A 23,070-nucleotide genomic window follows, 5' to 3' on the forward strand; every position below is an offset into this window, starting at 1 on the left:
TTTCCCTTTACTGTAAGGTAATGAACTGACCACCTTTTCACACCCCATCCCATTTAGTATCCACAAATTGCCAAATATAGATCAAGGGTTTAATTTTTATTCTATCTTTTCCTTTGCTTTGTTTCTTACATACAACATATCAGTAAAGGCATATGATATTTTTTTTCATTTCAAAATTGAGGCTTATCACATCAGTCAGTTTCATTACACTAGTGCTGAGGATGTCACATGTTTACTGAAAATATAAATATAGAAATAAGTTCATGTGTACTAAATAAATTCAGATAATGGAAACTACAAGGTAATTATTAACCACTGGACTTTAACTATTGGTATTTATTAATTGTCTGACTGGCTTTTGGGTCTTTTGTCTAATTTCTAAACACTATGAAGTAAAAGGAATGTTTAAAATGTCATCTTGGGGGTAGTAGAATTGCACATATGAGGTCCAGGTGCTAAAAAACAATGGAAGAAAGAGAGGAGGGGGAGGGAGGGAAAGGGAAAGTGAGTGGGAGAGGGAAAAAGAGAGAGAGGGAGAGGGAGAGGGAGAGGCAGAGGGAGATGGAAGGAAGAAGAAAACCTTGTGAAAAAAAGATCATAAAATTCAAGAGTTAATTTTAAATCTTCAGAAACCACTGGAAAATATAAGCACACAATGAGAGCTTTATTCCACACAAATTATTCCATCAGCAGTAGCTATAAAGAATATTTGAAGACACACCAACAAGAGGCAGGAAAAACAAATGGTTCTATGATAACAATCTTGGTGAAAAACAGGCTCGAAAGTTCTATGATAACAATCTTGGTGAAAAACAGGCTCGAACGAGACATGGCACTAAGAACAGTTTTAAGTGCAAGCAGAGGAAATTCTGAGTCAAGAAGATATCAGGATAAAGGTGATAATTGATGGCATGAGGTCATTCTAGAGTCAGGAGAGGGTTGAATGCAGAACATGTGTGGAACTTGACTGTCAAGGAAGAGAAATACTTCTTTGTATAGGAAAAACTAAAGGCGAAAGTGTAGCTGTTATATAGGTTGTCGATGTTCAGTAGCGTTGCCAGATGAAATACAGGATGTTCTGATAAATTAGAAGTTCACATAAACAGTGAAAATCTCTAGTATAAATATGTTCCAAATATTGCATTTTCATTTTTTCACAAGTTTCCTGTTTTCTGAATGTCATACAACACATTTGTCTGTTGGTAAATCCTATTCATTCATCTTGAAAATTCAAGTGATACTTGCTTTATAAGTACAATGTGAGTCCTTTAAATCTGTACTTTAATGGTATTACTTATCATATTATTAATACGGTTATAACAACCTGCATTTGTTTGTTTATTTATTTATTTATTTATTGTCTCCAGGGTTATTGCTGGAGATCAGTGCTGGTACCATAGATCCACAGCTCCTGGTAACAATTTTTTTCCTTTTTTTTTTCTTCTATTTTATTTTTATTTGATAGGACAGAGAGAAATTGAAAGGAAAGGGTAGACAGAGAGGAAGAGAGAAAGATAGACAGCTGCAGACCTGCTTCTCTGCTCATGAAGCATCCTCCCTGCCCGTGGGAAGTAGGAGCTTAAACCCAAATCCTTGCACATGAGGCTAAGTATGTGCACTTAACCATGTGTACTTAGTCAAGTGCGCCACCACCTGGCCCCACATGTTTCTTTAGATTCTAAGTTTCTGAAAAGATAGGATCAGAACTATTTGTAGTTCTATGGTCTAGCACAATTGCTATCTTCTAAGAGGCAATAAATATTTATCAACTGTATGAACAATCTATTTCAGATCTTTATCATTCTGTTTGTAACTTTTTTTCCTAGTTTATCCATTTATTTCCCATTTAAACTATTCTCCATTTTGAAGAAAGAGGTATCTTTTAAAACATAAATTATCAAGGACACTTTACAACATCATTATCTTTGATCCCCTATGATGTCCATAGATAAAACGGAAACTTTTCAGAATCATATTCAGTGCTTTTCACAAATGAATCCAAAAGCTAAGGGACAAAGAAACTCAAATCTGTTTTCAAATTTTGATGTTAAGTTATCTATGAGTTAAATACCTTTAACCTCTGTAAAATGAGAATAATACCTACGTCTTAATGTTATAAAGTTTAAAAGAGGGGCCAGGTGGTGGTGCACCTGTGAGTGCTGGATACATATCCCAGTTTTACACATAACAATTCAACCCCCACTTGGTCCTCCTCTGCCCATGTTCCAAGAGTTGAACCTTCCCCTTGATCCCAGAGTGTTTTTTTTTTTTTTTTTTTGGTGTAATACACCAACTCCAGTCCAAGATCTGCTTAGTGTTTTCCCTTTTGATCTTGCTTTTCAACTTTGGTCTATGAGTGAGATCATCCCATATTCATTCTTTCGTTTTTGATTTATCTCACTTAACATAATATCTTCAAGCCCCATCCAAGATGGGGTAAAGAAAGTTAATTCACCATTTTTAATAGATGAGTAGTATTCCAAAGATGAGTACAAAGTTTATTAAATGCACCCAAGACTGTTAAAAACTATCTAGAAATATTCTGCTATTTCTGAAATATTTCCTATTAATTGAGTTTTGAAATTAGAAAACTCTAATCTCATACTTTTCTTCTTTACCTTTGATCCTTCAGGTCCATTTTGTCCAGGAATCCCAATATCTCCTGGAAAACCCTAGGGAATAAAAATATATAAAGAGTTTATTCATAGAAAATTTATCTTAAATCTACTAAGTATATAGGTTATCTTTGCCTTTTTCTTTACACCTCATCAAGTAATTTATACTACTCAAACATGCAATACTAAGGAGTAATTTAGACAGTTGTAAACATAGAACATAAAAATATACTAATAATATTAGAACAAGGCATACTTCATCAAGTATTCACAATTACCAGACCCAAAGAAAATCCTTTAACCTAATCTAAGACAATGGGAATGTTATACATGAAACATCCACAACTTAAGGAAAAAAAGACAATAATGGGTCACAGGGAACAGGACTACCTAAGAATTCTGGAAATGTAATTTGTACATGTACTGTTTACCAACTAGATAAAAGCTTATGAATTTTTTCCTAGGTAGGGGTGTCAATAACTTCTGTGTGACAAAAAGATAACCCCAAATATTATGGCTTAGTATGTAGGATGTTAATAAGTTTTGTATACAACTCAAATGTCTAAAAACATTTCCATATTTCATTACTTATAGATAATTCTTAGCTCCTCAAAATCTTACCAGTTTCATTATGAATTAAGTAAACTCTTAGACAAACATGTTTATTTGTTACTGAGAACCCTGAGTTTACTTTTTTTTTGGAAATTATATTTTAGTAATCTGAAACAGCTGATTCAAAAACATAAGTGGACTTTCGTGTTAAATAAATTTTTCTAGAAAAATAATTAGTATATTGCACTAAATAATTAGATCAAAATTCTTCTGAAATAATAAATTAGAATTTGATTCATCATAATTAGTTTCATAATGATGAGTCTAATAACTAGTTTTACCCAAGTTAATCACAGATAAAAGTTATTTCAGTGTTTCTCAATTACTTGATCAAATGAATAATAAATAAGCAATTATGATAAATACATCTTAAAAAAATGAAAAATGTTGTTATTAAGGTCAACTAGAAAAGACAGTAACCAGCCAAGGGTGAGGTAGAGGTAGAGGTAGAGGTAGAGGTAGAGGTAGAGGTAGATAGAGAGATAGGGACACTACAGGCCAATAACTGGTGAATATAAAATCTTTGATGAGATACAGCATTCTTCATTAACAAATGTCTTTAAAATAGCTTAGATAATTGTGGTAAACAGTTAATAACTTTTATATATATTGTATATATATATATACAATAAGCTCTTTGCCCTAATTCTGCTTCCTAGTTATATGCTCAACTTTGACACCATCTTCCCAGACATTATTTCTGGTCCACCCTATGTTAGCTATCAAGCTCAAGGAAAGATTATTAAGACAGGCTCGTAGGAACACTCCTAAAACAGACTTCCTAGCTTCCTTCCTTCTATCTTAAGGTTCCTACTTTGATCTGCTCTATTCCTACTTTATTTCTGTTTATTAAACAATTTGTCCTGATTTCCTTCTTACTGCCTCCCAGCTACCAAGTTCCAGATGCTACTATGATTCCACCCTGACTTCCCTTGGGCAGGTGACCACACCAATACTTTCTGGAACCTCACCTCTCCAGAGCCCTACCCCACTAGGGAAAGATAGAAACAGAACTGTGGGTATGAGTTGACCTGCACACAACTATATCCAGTGGATAAACAATTATAGAAGCCACATCTCCCATCTTGCACCCCATAAAGAGTTTTGGTTCATACTCTCAAAGGGACAAAGAATAGGGAAGTTTTCAATGGAAGGGATGGGACATTGAACTCTGATGGTGGGAACTGTATGGAATTATACCCCTATAACAACTATACCCGATTGTGGGAAGATGGCGGCCTGAGAAATCGCTAACAGCGAGTGCTCTGATAGCATCGTCGGCAACGGTAGGATTTTCTGCCTTTAGCAGGCCAGTCAATAAGGGGGGGGGCACCAAAGAAATGATTACAGTTTAATTTGGGTTAACAATTAGAGCAAAGGTGACACGGACTAGCGGGGCGCCAGAATTCCCAGGCGGCGCCAGGCAAGGCGAGTGCGCCGGGCATTGTCCTCCGCCCGCCCGGGAAGGCGGCTCCTCCGCCGGTTGCAGAGCACGGCGGGCAGAGGACCCGGAGAGAGCACTTTAGCTCGGGGGCTGCCTCTTGGGAGTCGCCAGGGTCCACCGCGACCCTGAGGGTGGATCCAAAGACTTCTTGAGTATAGCTCTCATTGGATCAAAGGACTTGGAGCTAGTTTTCATTCTTGAGAAATCCTTTAAAAAAGTCTGGAGGGCGGGGTTTCCCGGAAGATGGCGGATTGAGAAGCGGCTAGCCTTTGAGCTCCGGACACATCTCGTGTAAACAATAGGATTTTCTGCCTTTAGCAGGCCAGCCAATAAGGGGCCATAACGGTCATACCAAGGAGGTGTCTATAACTTAATTTGGGTTAAGAATTAGAATAGGGGAAAAAATTCTTTTTTCTTCCTTTTAATTTTCAAGCATACATCCTTCCCGCCGCCGCCCCCCCCCCCCCCCCCCCCGTAAGCAGTGCCTGGGACCAGCTACTAGCAGGATACCCCATACCACCAAACAGGGTTTTTTTTTGTTTGTTTGTTTTTTTTAATTCACTGATACACATTTGGGAAGTTCCTCGCACTGCTCTTTAATTACAACTCTTCTTCTTATCTTCTCCCTTTTCTCTCTCTTATCTCTCTCTATCTCTCTCTCTCTCTCTTTTTTTTTTTTAATCTTGTCATACACTTCTTTCTTCTTTGCCTTTCTGAATTTGTGAATTACTTTGGGGAAGAAATCTGACCCAGAGTGGACTCTCTATGTGTCTATCTCTGCTCTAGTTCCCTTTACACTCTTGTTACCCTTAGAATATACACTGGATAGTAGATTTGCATAACTGTCTATTCTTGCCATCCTCTCTTCCTTTTCTCTTTCTTCACTGGGATTTGGTTACTATTTTTTCACGGATTGGAGAAATTGTTTGGCTAACTGGTAACGATTAAACTCCTTCAATACTTACTTCAGTTGCTACTGTTATTCCGGAGGTTGGTGAGTGCAATTGTCATAAAGGTATTTAGTACAGTGTTACTTGTGCTCAAAACACAACAACTGAGGAACAACAGAGCATTAAAAAAAAAAAGAGAAACACATAAATTTAAAAAAAAAATGGGTAGATTAAAAACAAATAAAACTGCTACCCCAATGAATGAAGACAAGAGCCCAGAAGAAACCACAAATCAGTCAGAAGTAACCATAGATAAGAAAAGTATGCAAGCAATAATAAACTTATTAATCACAGAAATGAAAACAACATTGGAGGAAAGAAATGGCAGTATTAGGGAAACAACAGTTGAGACCCCCAAGGAAAATACTGATTATCTTGAGACAATTAGAGAACTGAAAGCTGAAATAGCTGTAATGAAGAAAGAAGCTGAGGCAAGGGAAAGCAGACTAACAGAAGCAGAAAACAGAATTAGTCAGACAGAGGATGAGTTAGAGAAAACTAAGAAAGAGGTGAAAGAGCTTAAAAAGAGATTGAGAGACACTGAAAACAACAACAGAGACATATGGGATGATCTCAAAAGAAGTAACATTTGTATAATTGGCCTGCCAGAGGAAGAAAGAGAGGAAGGGGAAGCAAACATTCTAGAGGAAATAATACAAGAAAATTTCCCAGACCTGAATAACAGAAAGGATATCAAGGTGCAAGAGGCCCAGAGAGTACCAAACAGAATCAACCCAGACCTGAAAACACCAAGACACATCATAGTCACAATGAGAAGAAGTAAGGATAAAGAAAGGATCCTAAAGGCTGCAAGAGAGAAACAAAAAGTCACATACAGGGGAAAACCCATAAGACTTTCTGCAGATTTCTCAACTCAAACTCTAAAAGCCAGAAGAGAGTGGCAAGATATCTATCGAGCCCTGAATGAAAAAGGGTTTCAACCAAGGATTATATATCCTGCTAGACTTTCATTCAAGCTAGATGGAGGGATCAAAACCTTCTTAGACAAACAACAGTTAAAGGAGGCAACTATCACCAAGCCGGCCCTGAAAGAGGTACTAAAAGACCTCTTATAAACAAGAACATCACTATAATACTGGTAATATATCAGAGTAAACAAATTGTTTTTTAGAACAATGGCACTACAATACATTAAATCCATAATATCAATAAATGTCAATGGCTTAAACTCACCCATCAAAAGGCACAGGGTGGGGGGATGGATCAGAAAACATAACCCAACAATATGCTGCTTGCAAGAATCACATCTGTCACAACAAGATAAACACAGACTTAAAGTGAAAGGATGGAAAACTATCATACAGGCTAACGGTCCACAAAAAAGGGCAGGAACAGCCATTCTCATTTCAGACACGATAGATTTTAAATTAAATAAAGTAATAAAAGATAGGCAAGGACATTACATAATGATTAGAGGATCAATCAGCCAAGAAGACTTAACAATTATTAACATCTATGCACCCAACGAGGGACCATCTAAATACATTAAACACCTATTGAAAGAATTTCAAAAATACATCAATAGTAATACAATAATAGTGGGAGACTTCAATACCCCACTCTCACACTTAGACAGATCAACAAAGCAGAGAACCAATAAAGATACAAGAGAATTGAATGAAGAGATTGACAGACTAGACCTCTTGGGCATTTTCAGACTCCTCCACCCCAAAAAACTGGAATACACCTTCTTTTCAAATCCACAGAACACATACTCAAGGATAGACCACATATTAGGCCACAAAGACAGCATCAATAAATTCAAGAGCATTGAAATCATCCCAAGTATCTTCTCAGACCACAGTGGAGTAAAACTAACTTTTAACAACAAACGGAAAATTATTAAAAGACATAGAATTTGGAAACTAAACAACATGCTCCTTAAGAACCACTGGGTCAGACACTCACTCAAATAGGAAATTCAAATGTTCCTGGAAACTAATGAAAATGAAGACACAACCTATCAAAATATTTGGGACACAGCGAAAGCAGTACGGAGAGGGAAACTTATAGCTATACAATCACATATTAAACACCAAGAAGAAGCCCAAATGAATGAACTTACTACACACCTCAAGGACTTAGAGGAAGAGGAACAAAGGAACCCTAAAGCAACCAGAAGGACAGAAATCACTAAAGTTAGAGCAGAAATAAACAACATCGAAAATAAAAGAACCATACAAAAGATCAATGAAGCCAAATGTTGGTTCTTTGAAAGATTAAACAAAATTAACAAACCCCTAGCCAGACTCACCAAACAAAAAAGAGAGAAGACTCAAATTAATAGAATTGTAAACGATACAGGAGATATCACAACTGACACCACAGAAATCCAGAGAATTCTGCGAAACTTCTATAAAGAACTATATGCCACCAAGCTAGAGAATCTGGAAGAAATGGAACAATTCCTAGAAACCTATGCACTTCCAAAACTGAACCAAGAAGAACTACAAAATCTAAATGCACCAATCACAGACAAAGAAATTGAAACCGTTATTAAGAATCTCCCCAACAACAAAAGTCCTGGACCAGATGGCTTCACAAACGAATTCTACAAAACTTTCAGGAAACAGTTAATACCCATACTTCTTAAGCTATTCCATAAGATTGAAGAAACAGGAATACTCCCTTCCACCTTTTATGAAGCCAACATCACCCTGATACCAAAAGCTGATAGGGACAGAACAAAAAAGGAAAACTACAGACCAATATCTCTGATGAACATAGATGCCAAAATATTAAACAAGATCTTGGCCAACCGGATACAGCAACACATCAAAAAGATTATTGTTCATCATGACCAAGTGGGATTCATCCCAGGAATGCAAGGCTGGTTCAACATCCGTAAATCAATCAATGTCATTCATCACATCAATAAAAGCAAAGCCAAAAACCACATGATTATCTCAATAGATGCAGAGAAAGCCTTTGACAAAATCCAACACCCATTCATGCTCAAAACTCTACAAAAAATGGGAATAGATGGGAAATTCCTCAAGATAGTGGAGTCTATATATAGCAAACCTACAGCCAACATCATACTCAATGGAGAGAAGCTGAAAGCATTCCCCCTCAGATCAGGGACTAGACAGGGCTGCCCACTGTCACCGTTACTCTTCAACATAGTATTGGAAGTTCTTGCCATAGCAATCAGGCAAGAGAAAGAAATCAAAGGGATACAGATTGGAAGGGAAGAAGTCAAGCTCTCATTATTTGCAGATGATATGATAGTATACATAGAAAGACCTAAAGAATCCAGTAGAAAATTACTGGAAGTTGTTAGGCAATATAGCAAGGTATCACGCTACAAAATCAATGTACAAAAATCAGTGGCCTTTCTTTATGCAAACACTAAATCTGAAGAAGAAGACACCCAGAAATCACTCCCATTTACTGTTTCAGCAAAATCAATCAAATACCTAGGAATAAAGTTGACCAAAGAAGTGAAAGACTTGTATGCTGAAAACTATGAGTCGCTACTCAAGGAGATAGAAACTGATACCAAGAAATGGAAAGATATCCCATGCTCATGGATTGGAAGAATAAATATCATCAAAATGAACATTCTCCCCAGAGCCATATACAAATTTAATGCAATACCCATCAAAGTTCCACCAAGCTTCTTTAAGAGAATAGAACAAACACTACAATCATTTATCTGGAACCTGAAAACACCTAGAATTGCCAAAACCATCCTAAGGAAAAGAAACAGAAATGGAGGCATCACACTCCCAGACCTTAAACTATATTATAAAGCCATCATCATCAAGACAGCATGGTACTGGAACAAAAATAGGCACACAGACCAGTGGAACAGAATTGAAAGCCCAGAAGTAAATCCCAACACCTATGGGCATCTAATCTTTGATAAGGGGGCCCAAAGGATTAAATGGAAGAAGGAGACTCTCTTCAATAAATGGTGCTGGGAAAACTGGGTTGAAACATGCAGAAGAATGAAATTGAACCACTTTATCTCACCAGAAACAAAAATCAACTCCAAATGGATCAAAGACCTAGATGTCAGACCAGAAACAATCAAATACTTAGAGGAAAACATTGGTAAAACACTTTCCCATCTACACCTCAAGGACATCTTTGATGAATCAAACCCAATTTCAAGGAAGACCAAAGCAGAAACAAACCAATGGGATTACATCAAATTGAAAAGCTTCTGCACATCCAAAGAAACTATTAAACAAACAGAGAGACCCCTCACAGAATGGGAGAAGATCTTCACATGCCAGACATCAGACAAGAAACTAAAGACCAAAATATATAAAGAGCTCAGCAAACTTAGCCGCAAAAAAGCAAATGACCCCATCCAAAAATGGGCAGAGGAAATGAACAAAACATTCACCACAGAGGAGATCCAAAAGGCTAACAAACATATGAAAAACTGCTCTAGGTCGCTGATTGTCAGAGAAATGCAAATTAAGACAACACTAAGATACCACCTCACTCCTGTAAGAATGGCATACATCAAAAAGGACAGCAGCAACAAATGCTGGAGAGGATGTGGGGACAGAGGAACCCTTTTACATTGCTGGTGGGAATGTAAATTGGTACAGCCTCTGTGGAGAGCAGTCTGGAAAACTCTCAGAAGGCTAGACATGGACCTTCCATATGACCCAATAATTCCTCTCCTGGGGTTATACCCCAAGGACTCCATAACACCCAACCAAAAAGAGGTGTGTACTCCTATGTTCATAGCAGCACAATTCATAATAGCTAAAACCTGGAAGCAACCCAGGTGCCCAACAACAGATGAATGGCTGAGAAAGCTGTGGTATATATACACAATGGAATACTATGCAGCTATCAAGAACAATGAACCCACCTTCTCTGACCCATCTTGGACAGAGCTAGACGGAATTATGTTAAGTGAACTAAGTCAGAAAGTTAAAGATGAGTATGGGATGATCCCACTCATCAACAGAAGCTGACTTAGAAGATCTGAAAGGGAAACTAAAAGCAGGACCTGATCAAATTGTAAGTAGGGCACCAAAGTAAAAACCCAGTGGTGAGGGGTAGACATGTAGCTTCCTGGGCCAGTGGGGGGTGGGAGTGGGCGGGAGGGATGGGTCACGGTCCTTTGGTGATGGGAATGGTGTTTATGTACACTCCTAGCAAAATGTAGACATATAAATCAGTAGTTAATTAATATGAGAGGGGGAAATCAATTGTATGTCTCAAAGGTTCTCAAAAGACAAACTGAATCTTTTTAATAGATAGGCTACGTATTTGATATGCGGACTCTCTCAAAAGCCTAGACCAAGTAGATTAGAAGCTTCCAATAGCACAGCTATCTACAAGATACTGGGTACTGTACAGCAAACCATAACAAAGGGACTTTTCAAAGTTAACCCAATTAACAAATAATGTGATGATAATATTAACTATTGATTGTCTTTTTGAACCCTAAGACAGCAGGAACCTCACATCTTCACTATAGAGCCCCTACTTCCCCCAGTCCTGGCACCCTTGGATAGGGCTCACTTTCCCGTATGCATCTCCCAATCCATACCAAATAATATTGCATCCGCCGATCACAACCTAACCAAAGCAACGATTGCCATCTCAACATGCTTCACCTCAGAGTGTATCCAGAGACTTCACGTGTGGAATGACAACCCTTCAGCTTCATTACTTGGGTGAGACCTTTCCTTTTATAGTACACTCTAATTTCATCTCAGGTAGTTCACTTTCTAACAAAGTCCCATAACCTAGACATACACCAGTTTCTGTGAGAGAGCGTATGTGCACACGTATCCATAAACTACTGCAAAATATATACCTGAAAGCAGGATTACACTAGAGTTTGCAGTGAGTACCTCCCTAACACTTCCTCTCCACTATTCCAAACTTGGGATCCATGATTGCTCAACAAATTGTTTGGCTTTGTATGTTAACTCTCTTTTCAATCACCAGGTTCCAGATGCCACCAGGATGCTGGCTAGGCTTCCCTGGATTGAAGACCCCACCCATGTGTCCTGGAGCTCAGCTTCCCCAGAGACACACCTTACTAGGGAAAGAGAGAGGCAGACTGGGAGTATGGACCGACCAGTCAACGCCCATGTTCAGCGGGGAAGCAATTACAGAAGCCAGACCCTCTACCTTCTGCAACCCTCAACGACCCTGGGTCCATGCTCCCAGAGGGCTAGAGAATGGGAAGGCTATCATGGGAGAGGGTGGGTTATGGGGATTGGGTGTTGGGAATTGTGTGGAGTTGTACCCCTCCTACCTTATGCTTTTGTTCACTAATCCTTTCTTAAATAAAAAATTAAAAAAAAAAAAAACAACTATACCCCTTACAATCTTGTAAATTGATATTAAATCACTAATAAAAATATTTTAAAGAAAATAACATGTGCAGCATATTGATTAAAATATGCATATGTGGATTTTGAAATGATTACTACAATAAATATGGTAAATATCTGAGGCCACACCTAACTACACATTCTTTCTTGTTATCGAACTATGAAGACTTACTTTTAAAACAGATCAAATGAACAATAACATATTGATAACTGTACCATCCTATTGTATATTCCATTCCCAGACTATTTATTTTACAACTGGAAGTGTACGCCTTCTAACCTTCTTTATTCATTTTCCCTATCACTAACTCTCACTTCTGACAGACTTATTTTTTTTTTGTATCTATGAGTATGGTATTGGGTTTCAGTTTTTACTGAATTGTCTATATAAGTGAGATCATGTGGTATTTTTCTTTCTTTGACTTATTTCACTTAAACTGATGACCTCAACTCACATGTTTTTTTTTTTTTAAGCAAAACCTAGATGCCAAAATATTAGCAGATTCCACTAACTTCAAGAAAAACCATAAGATTAAAACATCGTCATTCTAATTCTAAATCATCAGAAGTCTTAATTCTTTATAGAGGAAATAAGCAATTCTATAGAACACTTTTTTTACATTTCTGGTAGTAATGATGAAGCTCTTGTTTTCTTTTGAAATAAAAAACCATTCTGTTAAAAACTGGTAAAAAAAGGACAAATAATTGACAAATTTAAGGTCTAAGTAGGATATAGCCAATAAAATAAATGAACCTTGTCATAACAATCTGAATGAATCTTATTTGCATTACACTAAGTAATGAGTAAAATAAGGAGACATTTACATATAAACTTTATAAAAATGCAAACTGGTCTATAGTGATAAAAAGGAGATTAGTAGCAGCCTGAGAAGGAAGGTGATAAGAAAGACCAGAGGAAGGGATTACAAAATTATATATGGAAATGTGAGTTAATTATCTTGATCTTGGGGATTATTTCTCAGGCCACACATACAAGAAAAACTGTGAACTGCCACAATTTAATGATATACTTCCTATTTCAATAGAAAAGGAACTGCTGTAATCAGTTTATAAGTGTTTTGAGTATTTTAGATAATTATTTGCCTTTTATTTAAAATATTTTACTAGTACATGTATTTTTTCCCCTCTTTATTGGGGGATTAATGGTTTTCTATCTTTTTTTTTGGATAGAGACAGAAATTTAGAGGGAAGGGGGAGACAGGGAAGGAGAGAGACATCTGTAGTACTTCACTGCTTGTGAAGCTTTCCCCCTGAAGGAGGGGACTGGGGGCTTGAACATGGTCCTTGCACACAGCAACATATATGCTCTAATGAGTGTGCAACTCTCACCCCTTAACTTTTTTGAATAGGCAAGAGTTTGTGATAATTAGAAAATCTCTAGAGGGTCATCAAAATAGTTCAGTTGGCTAGTGCACTGATTTACCATGCACATGACCCAGGTTCAATCCTGGCCCCTGCTGCATTGAAGGAAGCTTCGGTTCTGTGACTTCTCTCTCTCTCTCTCTCTCTCTGCCTTCCTCTCTCTTTCTGCTTTCTCTGTCTCTTTAGAAGAATAATAAAAATAAAATAAAAACAAAACCTTTAATGATAAAATCATAGAATTCATTCACTGATCTCAGACAAAATCGAAAGATTTCAGATTGGCCATTGAATATTATGTTCAAGTAAAATGATAGGCTGAGCAAGTACATACTTAGAAAAATTTACACTTTCCTAATATTTTATAAGACAACTTTAAAACTCTCAAATACTTTGTTGTTGTAGATAAGTGGTAGTCAGGCCTCAAATTAATTATGCCTTCTATTATCCATTTCATAATTGAAGTGATCTCTTTGTGAAGCCTCCCTCCCACATCAAATAACATAGGCTGCACAGATGTGATGGACATTTTACATATGCAGACAAGAAGGAAAAGGGCAGAATGGAGAGAGTTTCTCTACAGTGAGAAATTGGTTTGAGACTGGATCCAAAAACAATCGTAAGATTTCATTCTCTAGCATGTGTACAAGCACATACCATGCCAGTAATACTTAAGTCCAAGTAGGAAAGTAATAAAATAAAGATTAAAGTGGTATTTTCTGTGTGAGAACAATCCATCCAAAAAAAAATAAAGCCAAAAATATTTATAGGACAAAAGTAATAAATCCACTTTCCCAGTAAACTACAGAAACTCAACTTTAGTACAGGACAGAATTCGGTTGCAAATTAAAGAACTGTTCTGTCTTCTGAGAAAACCACAAGCAGAAAATAAGAGCTTCTGGAAAAACAGATGCAAAAACTGAAGATCCATTTAGGTATCTGGCCATCTTTCACTCACATTGCTGTTTTTGATTTAGAAAGCAGAAAAACCAGATTCTTTTCATAATGGTTACTGCTAAAAAATTTTCTAAGTGACTATTGTTATTCACAGTTTCCTTTTTTGTAATTCTATATATATTGAGAAGTAAATACAGTACAAGTGGATTTCACATGTGTAGCAACCTAAATGCTCAGCAGGGAAAATCTACAAAGACAATACAATTCCTTATGATACAACATGTATTCTCTATTATGATTAAGATTTTATTGAGATGGTATATACAGTAGACTTGCAGTCAATCTCAAGAGGATTTACAGAGTTCGTTTCAAAGCCCACTTGTATCCTACTGAAATCTACACGAAATTACACTAAATTTATAATTTTAAAATAAATTACTTGGACAATGATTTGATACTTAGGTTTTTCTGACCTGCAGTAATAATAATAAAAAAACATGTCAGAATAGACTAAGGAAGGGAATAGAAGGATGGCATGGAAATAAACATTACCAATCAGAATGAAGAAATTTGAAGGGGTTGATAGATGTGTTCAATATCTTGATTTGGATGATGATTTCACAAGCTATACACGTTGATAATTTTCAAACTGTACATCTTAAACATGCATAGTTTGTTATATCAAATTATATCTCTATCAAACAAAATTTTTCACTGGCATTGGGTATTTTAGACAATCACTTGATTTTTAGTAGAAAACAGCTATTAGCTACCTAAAGTTCTTTAGAGAACCCGTGTCCAAATGAGAATTAGTAGAACTCATATTTCAAAATATTTTTGCAGGTAATAATGTGACTGTGATTTGATAATTTACCATGGGTAAATGTCATTTTAAGTACTCAGTGTTTATATACTTGACTCATTTCAAGTCTACTTATTTATTTATTTCCTTTTGTTGCCCTTGTTGTTTATCATTGTTGTTGCTATTGCTGTCATTGTTGATGGATGGGGGAGAGAAAGACAGACACCTGCAGATCTGCTTCACCGCCTGTGAAGCGACCCCCCCCCCCCCGCAGGTGGGGAGCCGGTGGCTTGAACCGGGATCCGTAAGGCGGTCCTTGCACTTCATGCCATATGCGCTTAACCCGCTGTGCCACTGTCTGGCTCCCGACTCATTTTACTTTTTAAGATCATCTTAAAGAATACAGTCTTGTGGTCTGGGAGGTGGCGCAATGGATAAAGCATTGGGTTCTCAAGTATGAGGTCCGGAGTTCAATCCCCAGCAGTACATGTACCAGAGTGCTATCTGGTTCTTTCTCTCTCTCCTCCTATCTTTTTCATTAGTAAATAAATAAAATATTTTAAAAAAATACAATCTTAAGTGTTAGATACTACTCTTGGCACTAAACATACACTAGGGAACAAAAATTGCTCCAGCTCATAGAATATATGTTTTGGGGATTCCTTATTCTAAGAATCTCCTCCTTTCAGGGCCTGTTATGTGGCAAGAAAGGTCTACTTAGGAGGCTAAAAAGATAGATTTATACTGGCATAAGGAACTGGAATGAATCAATCACTGTTCAACATGTATAACTATGAGTCTGGGGTTACTTTATATTTCTTTCACCCTTTCCACTGCCCCAAATAGAGTGAATATTGTGGATATACTAATTTATTTTAAAAATAAGATATAATATACTTAACATGTAGACCTATAATCAGTAAGAAGCATGCACTAAAAACGTGACTAGGTTGCCTTAAATAATTTACAGTGATAATTGACCAAAAAAATTGGGTCACTTTATAAAAAAATTGTATTATATTTATTTATTTATTGAATAGAGACCGTCAGAAATTGAGAGGGATGGGGAGGGTAGCCAGCAGAGGGAGAGAGACACCTGAAACACTGTCTTACCACTCATGAAACTTTCCCTCTGCAGGTGGGGACTGTGGGCTTGAACCTGGGTCCTTGTACACTGTAATGTGTGCACTCAGCTAGGTGTGCCACCACGCAGCCTCTGGGTCATTGCTTTTTAAAAAAGGATAAATGTATTTTCAGTTGTGTGAGTGGAAGACACTATCTTCATCTAACTAAAAATCTGGGAATGTCTTCTTCTGCTATTTGCAGTTCACATGTTTCTGGTCATCATCCCAGTTTCCATGGGGGTTGAAAAGTGGCCCAGATCTTGCCAGTTTAAGTATTAAGACTGCTGTGATTGATCTAATAGGGATCATGTAAGTTCAAGGGATGCATTGGATCAACCTTCTCATGGTGCATCCCGTGAGGACCCATTCATTGGGGAAACTGACGATCCTTCCTAGCCGACTGAATCCACATGGATCCCAGTCACTTTCAAAGCCAGCAACAAGCAGCTCCTGACAGCTTTCAACCTGACGCTGCTGACTGGCTACGGAAAAAGGGCAAACGCTAGAAGAAGATGTAAGTTCAAGTCAGATGAAATAGCATTCACCTCCAAATTGTTATTGGAACTGTAAGAAGAAATGTGCTGTGCTTGTGCTGAGATTACTAATTCTGAAGCAATATAGTCCTAGACTTTCCAAGGGTCACCTTTTTCCACAGTGTGTCCCTGTGAATGAAGGCAAGGAAGGGAGAGAAGTGGGGCTGAGAACAGTATCTTCAACATATCCATCGTGCTTCTGGATTCAGCCAAACTTTGGGCAGTGCGCTGATGGATTTCCAGATCACACCAGCCAAGTCTGACTATTTTGTTTAAAAAGAACTTGAGTTAGGCTTTTGTCACTTCTAGCGGAAAGAGATCAGACTAAAATACTGCAGTCTTTTTAGTTCTTTAAATGCATCAATCTTCCTTATACATCAATGCTGGGATGTTTTTGTTCTTTATTTTTATTTGATAAGCCACTAACTTTCTTCAAGTTTTTGTTCAAACAAAAATGTTTCTTAGGAGAGTTATTGAACTCTATCCTCAAAGGCCCTTGATAATAGGCCTATAGGTAGCCTCCCACAGTTCTGCCACAGAATTAATAGCAACAAGAGCTTGTTTCTGTACATTCTGCCAAAAAATTCTGTGAGCATGCTTCCTCTACATTTTTTTAAAGGGTTTTTAAAACTCTGTTGGTTGATAAGACAAAGAGAAGTTGAGAGGGAAGGGGACAATAGAGAAGGAGAGGCAAAGAGAGACACCTATAGCAATGCTTCAGTGCTTATGAAGCTTCACCTGGGCAGGTGGGGGTTGTGGGCTTGAGCCTGGGTCCTTGCGGATTGTAACCTGTGCACTTAACCAGGTATTCCACCCCCCAGCCCCAACATGATTCTTTAATACTGACTGTATTGTATTATAATTTGAGGCATATTCCAATAAGACGTGAAGGTAGGAAAATGAATATATTTTGCTCATCATTTTACTTTTTTATTGTTTTAGTTATTATTGTTGTTGTTATTGATGTCGTTGGATAGGACAGAGAGAAACGGAGAGAGGAGGAGAAGACAGAGATGGGGAGAGAAAGACAGACACCTGCAGACCTGCTTCACCACTTGTGAAGCGAATCCTTCTGCAGGTGGGGAGCCAGGGGCTCGAACTGGGATCTTTATGTTGGTCCATGCACTTTGTGCCACCTGTGCTTAACCAGCTCTTTTTAATTTTATACAAAGAAGGTAGTAACTATCCAATGCTTTAACCTTTTTATTTTTTAAGAAATATTTGATGAGTCTAGTTACAGTTTTAACCTGAACTATTTAAGAGGACTGAAGGACTGTGCAGCCTCCTGCACTATTCATTCATCCGCATTGCTCCTCTGGGCCCATCCTGTCCTCATCCTTGTCCCTGGCTTACATCACGCCTGTAGAATTCTTTCTTTTCTTTACATTTCCCTACCTTTTTCGTGTCCTTGTTGAAATAACACCTTTTTGAGGACACCTTACTACTTTTTAACGTTTTTTATCTTTATTGGGGGATTAATGTTTTACAGCCACCAGTAAAGACAATAGTTTGTACATGCATATTACTGTTTTCCACATAACCTTACTACTTTTCAATGTATGCCTATTTTTTCATCTTCTCTATTTTTTTTAATTATCTTTATTAATTGGATAGAGACAGCCAGAATTGACAGGGTAGGGGGACATAGAGAGGGAGAGAGAAAGAGAGACACCTGCAGCCTTGCTTTACCACTTGTGAAGCTTTCCTTTTTAGATGGGAGCTGGGGCTTGAACTTTGGTCCTTGCGTATTTTAACATGTGCACTCAACCAGGTGTGCCATCACCTAGCTGCTCATCTCCTCTATGTTTAAGAAATATATTTTAAAAATTATCTTTGTTTATTTATTGGATAGAGACAGCCAGAAACTGAGAGGGTAGTGGGTGATAGGGAGAGAGAGACAGAAGGATGCCTGTTGCCCTGCTTCACCACTTGTGAAGCTTTCTCCCTACAGGTAGGGACCAGGGGCTTGAACCTGGATCCTCATGCATTACAATATGTGCACTCAACCAGGTGCACCACCACCTGGCCTCAAGAAATATTTTTTCATTGACTTTGAACAGAGACAGAACAATTGAGTGGGAAGGGGGAAATAGAGAAGGAGAAAAAAAAAAAAGGAAACACCTTTATCATAGCTCCACTGCTAGTGAAGCTTCCCTCCAGCAGGTGAGGACCAAGGGCTTGAACTTGACTCCTTGCACATGGTAACATGAGCACTCTTTTGGGAGTGCCACTGCCCAGTGCTGTAGGGAAACTGTGAGAATAAGGTTGAGCATGGTGTGGGAACTCCTATTGAAAAGTGGGAGCCTGAGGGGCACGACCAATCCTATCAGTCTCTCTCTACTGAGAGGTTGAGCAAGGAAGGATGTGGCCTCCAGGATCTGCCCCTTCTATCAGCCTCCCTGCCTCACAATAGCCCACTCCCTTATTATCTACATAATCATTGTTTTGCCTAAAAGTCCCCTCCCTATCTCCCCACCCATTCCATTCCTTTAATCATATCTGATCTATCTTCTCTCTGCCCTCAGGACCCCCCTCTGGCTGCTGGTTACTGATAACCTTGTTTTCTCGTTCCTTTAACAGATTAAACTTCTTGCTCAACAATTACTGGAAAAGTCCTGACCTTCCCCCAGACCCTTTGTCTCCCTACCATATATGGTAGACACATGTTACTTCCTCCTGCGACCCTTTATATACCCTGCTTTGCTGTTCAATGAATGGATTTTGTGCATGACACATTCCCCTGGTGATCTCTGGTGGTGCCTCTTACTACATAGGGAAAGATCCAGTCACTCACCCCCACTGCCCCGGAACATTCCTTCTGGGACCCCTGCATCTGGTGTGCAACAGAGTGGGTAAGCCCTAAAGTTTTTGCCCGGGAAGAGGCCTCCCCACCGAAGAGTCTGACACAGTCCCTTACCTGCTTTATTTTAAACCTTTGTAGAAATTATGACCATCTCAGTGACATTTACCATATATGTCTTCTCATTTATTATCTCTTTCTCTTTGGACTGGAACATAATTTTTCACACTTCAGTGTTCTATTCACTATTATATCTCAAATGATAGGCTGTTGTCTCATACTAAGTAGGAACCCAATGCATAAGTGTTGAATAAATGAATTAAACAGACTCTGAGGAAAATGTTTTCAAGATGAATGGAATGCATGCAAAGGAACAGATAAAAGAAGAGACTGAGTGGCTGAGAAAGCTGTGGTATATATACACAATGGAATACTATGCAGCTATCAAGAACAATGAACCCACCTTCTCTGACCCATCTTGGACAGAGCTAGACGGAATTATGTTAAGTGAACTAAGTCAGAAAGATAAAGATGAGTATGGGATGATCCCACTCATCAACAGAAGTTGAGTAAGAAGATCTGAAAGGGAAACTAAAAGCAGGACCTGATCAAATTGTAAGTAGGGCACCAAAGTAAAAGCCCTGTGGTGAGGGGTAGACATGCAGCTTCCTGGGCCAGTGGGGGGTGGGAGTGGGTGAGAGGGATGGGTCACAGTCCTTTGGTGGTGGGAAGGGTGTTTATGTACACTCCTAGCAAATGTAGACATATAAATCAGTAGTTAATTAATATGAGAGGGGGAAAATCAGTTGTATGTCTCAAAGTTTCTCAAAACACAAACTGAATCTTTTTAATATATAGGCTGTGTATTTGATATGCGGACTCTCTCAAAAGCCTAGACCAAGTAGATTAGAAGCATCCAATAGCACAGCTATATACAAGATACTGGATACAGCAAACCATAACAAAAGGACTTTTCAAAGTTAACCCAATTACCAAATAATGTGATGATAACATTAACTATCGATTGTCTTTTTGAACCCTAAGACAGCAGGAACCTCACATCTCCACTATAGAGCCCCTACTTCTCCCAGTCCTGGAACCCTTGGATAGGGCCCACTTTCCCGTATGCGTCTCCCAATCCAAACCAAATAATATTGCATCCACCGATCACAACCTAACCAACGCAACGATTGCCACCTCAACATTCACCTCAGACTGTGTCCAGAGACTTCATGTGTGGAATGACAACCCTTCAGCTTCATTACTCGGGTGAGACCTTTCCTTTTATAGTACACTCTAATTTCATCTCAGGTAGTTCACTTTCTAACAAAGTCCCATAACCTAGATATACACCAGTTTCTGTGAGAGAGAGTTTATGTGCACACGTATCTATAAACTACTGCAAAATATATACCTGAAAGCAGAAGTTGACTAGAGTTTGCAGTGAGTACCTCCCTAACTCTTCCTCTCCACTATTCCAAGCTTGGGATCCATGATTGCTCAACAAATTGTTTGGCTTCGTATGTTAACTCTCTTTTCAATCACCAGGTTCCAGATGCCACCAGGATGATGGCCAAGCTTCCCTGGATTGAAGACCCCACCAATGTGTCCTGGAGCTCAGCTTCCCCAGAGACACACCTTACTAGGGAAAGAGAGAGGCAGACTGGGAGTATGGACTGACCAGTCAACGCCCATGTTCAGCAGGGGGAAGCAATTACAGAAGCCAGACCTTCTGCAACCCTCAATGACCCTGGGTCCATGCTCCCAGAGGGCTAGAGAATGGGAAAGCTATCAGGGAAGGGGGTGAGTTATAGAGATTGGGTGGTGGGAATTGTGTGGAGTTGTACCCCTCCTACCTTATGTTTTTGTTCATTAATCCTTTCTTAAATAAAAAATTAAAAAAAAAGAGAAGAGACTGAAAAAATTCTGAAACTCTGATTAAAAAGACATATATTTTTCTTGCCATTTGAAATAACACAATAACATCTACACTATTTGAAATGAGTGATTTTGTAAATGGCATAAAGGGACATGATAAAATAATTCATTTTTTTCACACAGTGAAGAATGCACAAAATAACTTTGCTGGCTGGCTGAGGCAGTAGCAGGGTTTGTTCGGCACCATTTTTTTTTTAGCACCATTTTTTTTTTTTTGAGTGACAAATTAAAACCCCAATTATTCAACCAAACTCAAGATGGTGGGAAGTTTAAATGAAGGGAATCCACCCAACATCAAGATTCAGTCAACTAATACAGCTGACAATTTTATATAATAAGGCTGGTTTATTCCAGCTAAGTCCACTCAGATAGTAGAATGGATATCTGGAAACATGCCTTTCGTGGTATGACTGAACTCATCCAATGAACTTCATTCAGTTTTTGCCTCTAATGAAGACCACCCAGGTGAAAGAGTCCGCTGCTTGACTACTCCTGCTATTTCTGTATAGAGGTCTTGGTTCATTTTTGTACTAAACAACTGACCCATTTACTAATAACATCATCCAAAATTCAACTATTTGGTAATTTGTGTAGCTTGGGAGGGAGGTGTTTAACAGCTGAATCAATAAACATTCTAACTATCCTGCTACCACATTTGACAGTGGTCTGCTTCCAGAACTAGGAGGGAACATGATGTTAATACTTAAAACTGATAATGCTATGCTTAGAGAGCTAGTAGATTCTTCTGCAACATTTCCCCATCTGTTTTTATTAAAAGCAGATAAAGAATCAGAGAAAAAAATTGAAGTCATATTTTAAAGCAAATAATGTACTTCTTTATTTTATTTTATTTTGAATTTTTCTTTACTTCTCCCCCACTCTGTACTTCTAATATGTACAACTCTCTGGAGAACTAAGTGCACAGATGTATTTGGCTCCTGTTCTAGAGCAATTTAGCTTAGATTAACTAAAATCATAAGCAACAGAAAAAGACTCTGAAGTGGCCTTTGTTTAGAGGGTTTTCCTGATAAACAATTCTCTTCAATATTTATGGAAAATAATTTGGCATTTACAAAACATTAAAAAAGCTTCACAGTGTTTTGCTTCTACTAACTCATACAAAGTCTTGAGCTTTTGAACTAGAATGTACTAGGAAGCAATGCTGATTAGTCTTCTTTTCTTTCCTCATAGTGTAGATGACCATTTGCATGGTCTGAACATTTTCCAATGAGGACAGGGGAGATGCTGTAACAGTAGCATGCCAGACTTGCATACCTGGGGCCCCAGTGTTCTGTTTCAGCTCTTGGCACCACTATATATAAGAGCTGAACAGTGCTCTTATTTCTCTCTCTTTGTCTCTCTTCTCATATTTCTCTTATAAAAATAAGTAAATCTTTAAACACATGTACACACACACACACAGACACTATCCATCTATGGAGAAAGGAAATACTTTCCAATTTTTCTACATTCACTAAATGAAACCCAAAATTCTACAATTCACTTCTCAGAACAAGTATATGTGTATCAAACCTCTATTTAAAGCATGCCATCACGACAAGGGTAAATTGTAGAAAGAAAAGGAGAAACTGGATAAGAGCATGTGTCCAAGAAGAAAATAATATCGAAAGGGG

The 23,070-nt window shown here is 38.1% G+C and overlaps 1 protein-coding gene across 2 annotated transcripts in view; it reads right to left on the bottom strand.

Annotated features, from left to right (window-relative positions):
- The window catches only part of COL24A1 (collagen type XXIV alpha 1 chain), a 353,825-nt gene that overhangs the window by 193,155 nt on the left and 137,600 nt on the right, over nt 1-23,070 (bottom strand). For both annotated transcript variants that reach the window (XM_016191238.2, XM_060202277.1), the window contains one exon: nt 2,619-2,672. In XM_016191238.2, coding sequence (XP_016046724.2) covers nt 2,619-2,672 — 54 coding nt within the window. The remainder of the gene's footprint in view (nt 1-2,618; nt 2,673-23,070) is intronic.

The sequence above is a fragment of the Erinaceus europaeus genome, chromosome 11 (assembly GCF_950295315.1).
Source record: "Erinaceus europaeus chromosome 11, mEriEur2.1, whole genome shotgun sequence".
In the NCBI taxonomy this organism is placed as follows: domain Eukaryota; kingdom Metazoa; phylum Chordata; class Mammalia; order Eulipotyphla; family Erinaceidae; genus Erinaceus; species Erinaceus europaeus.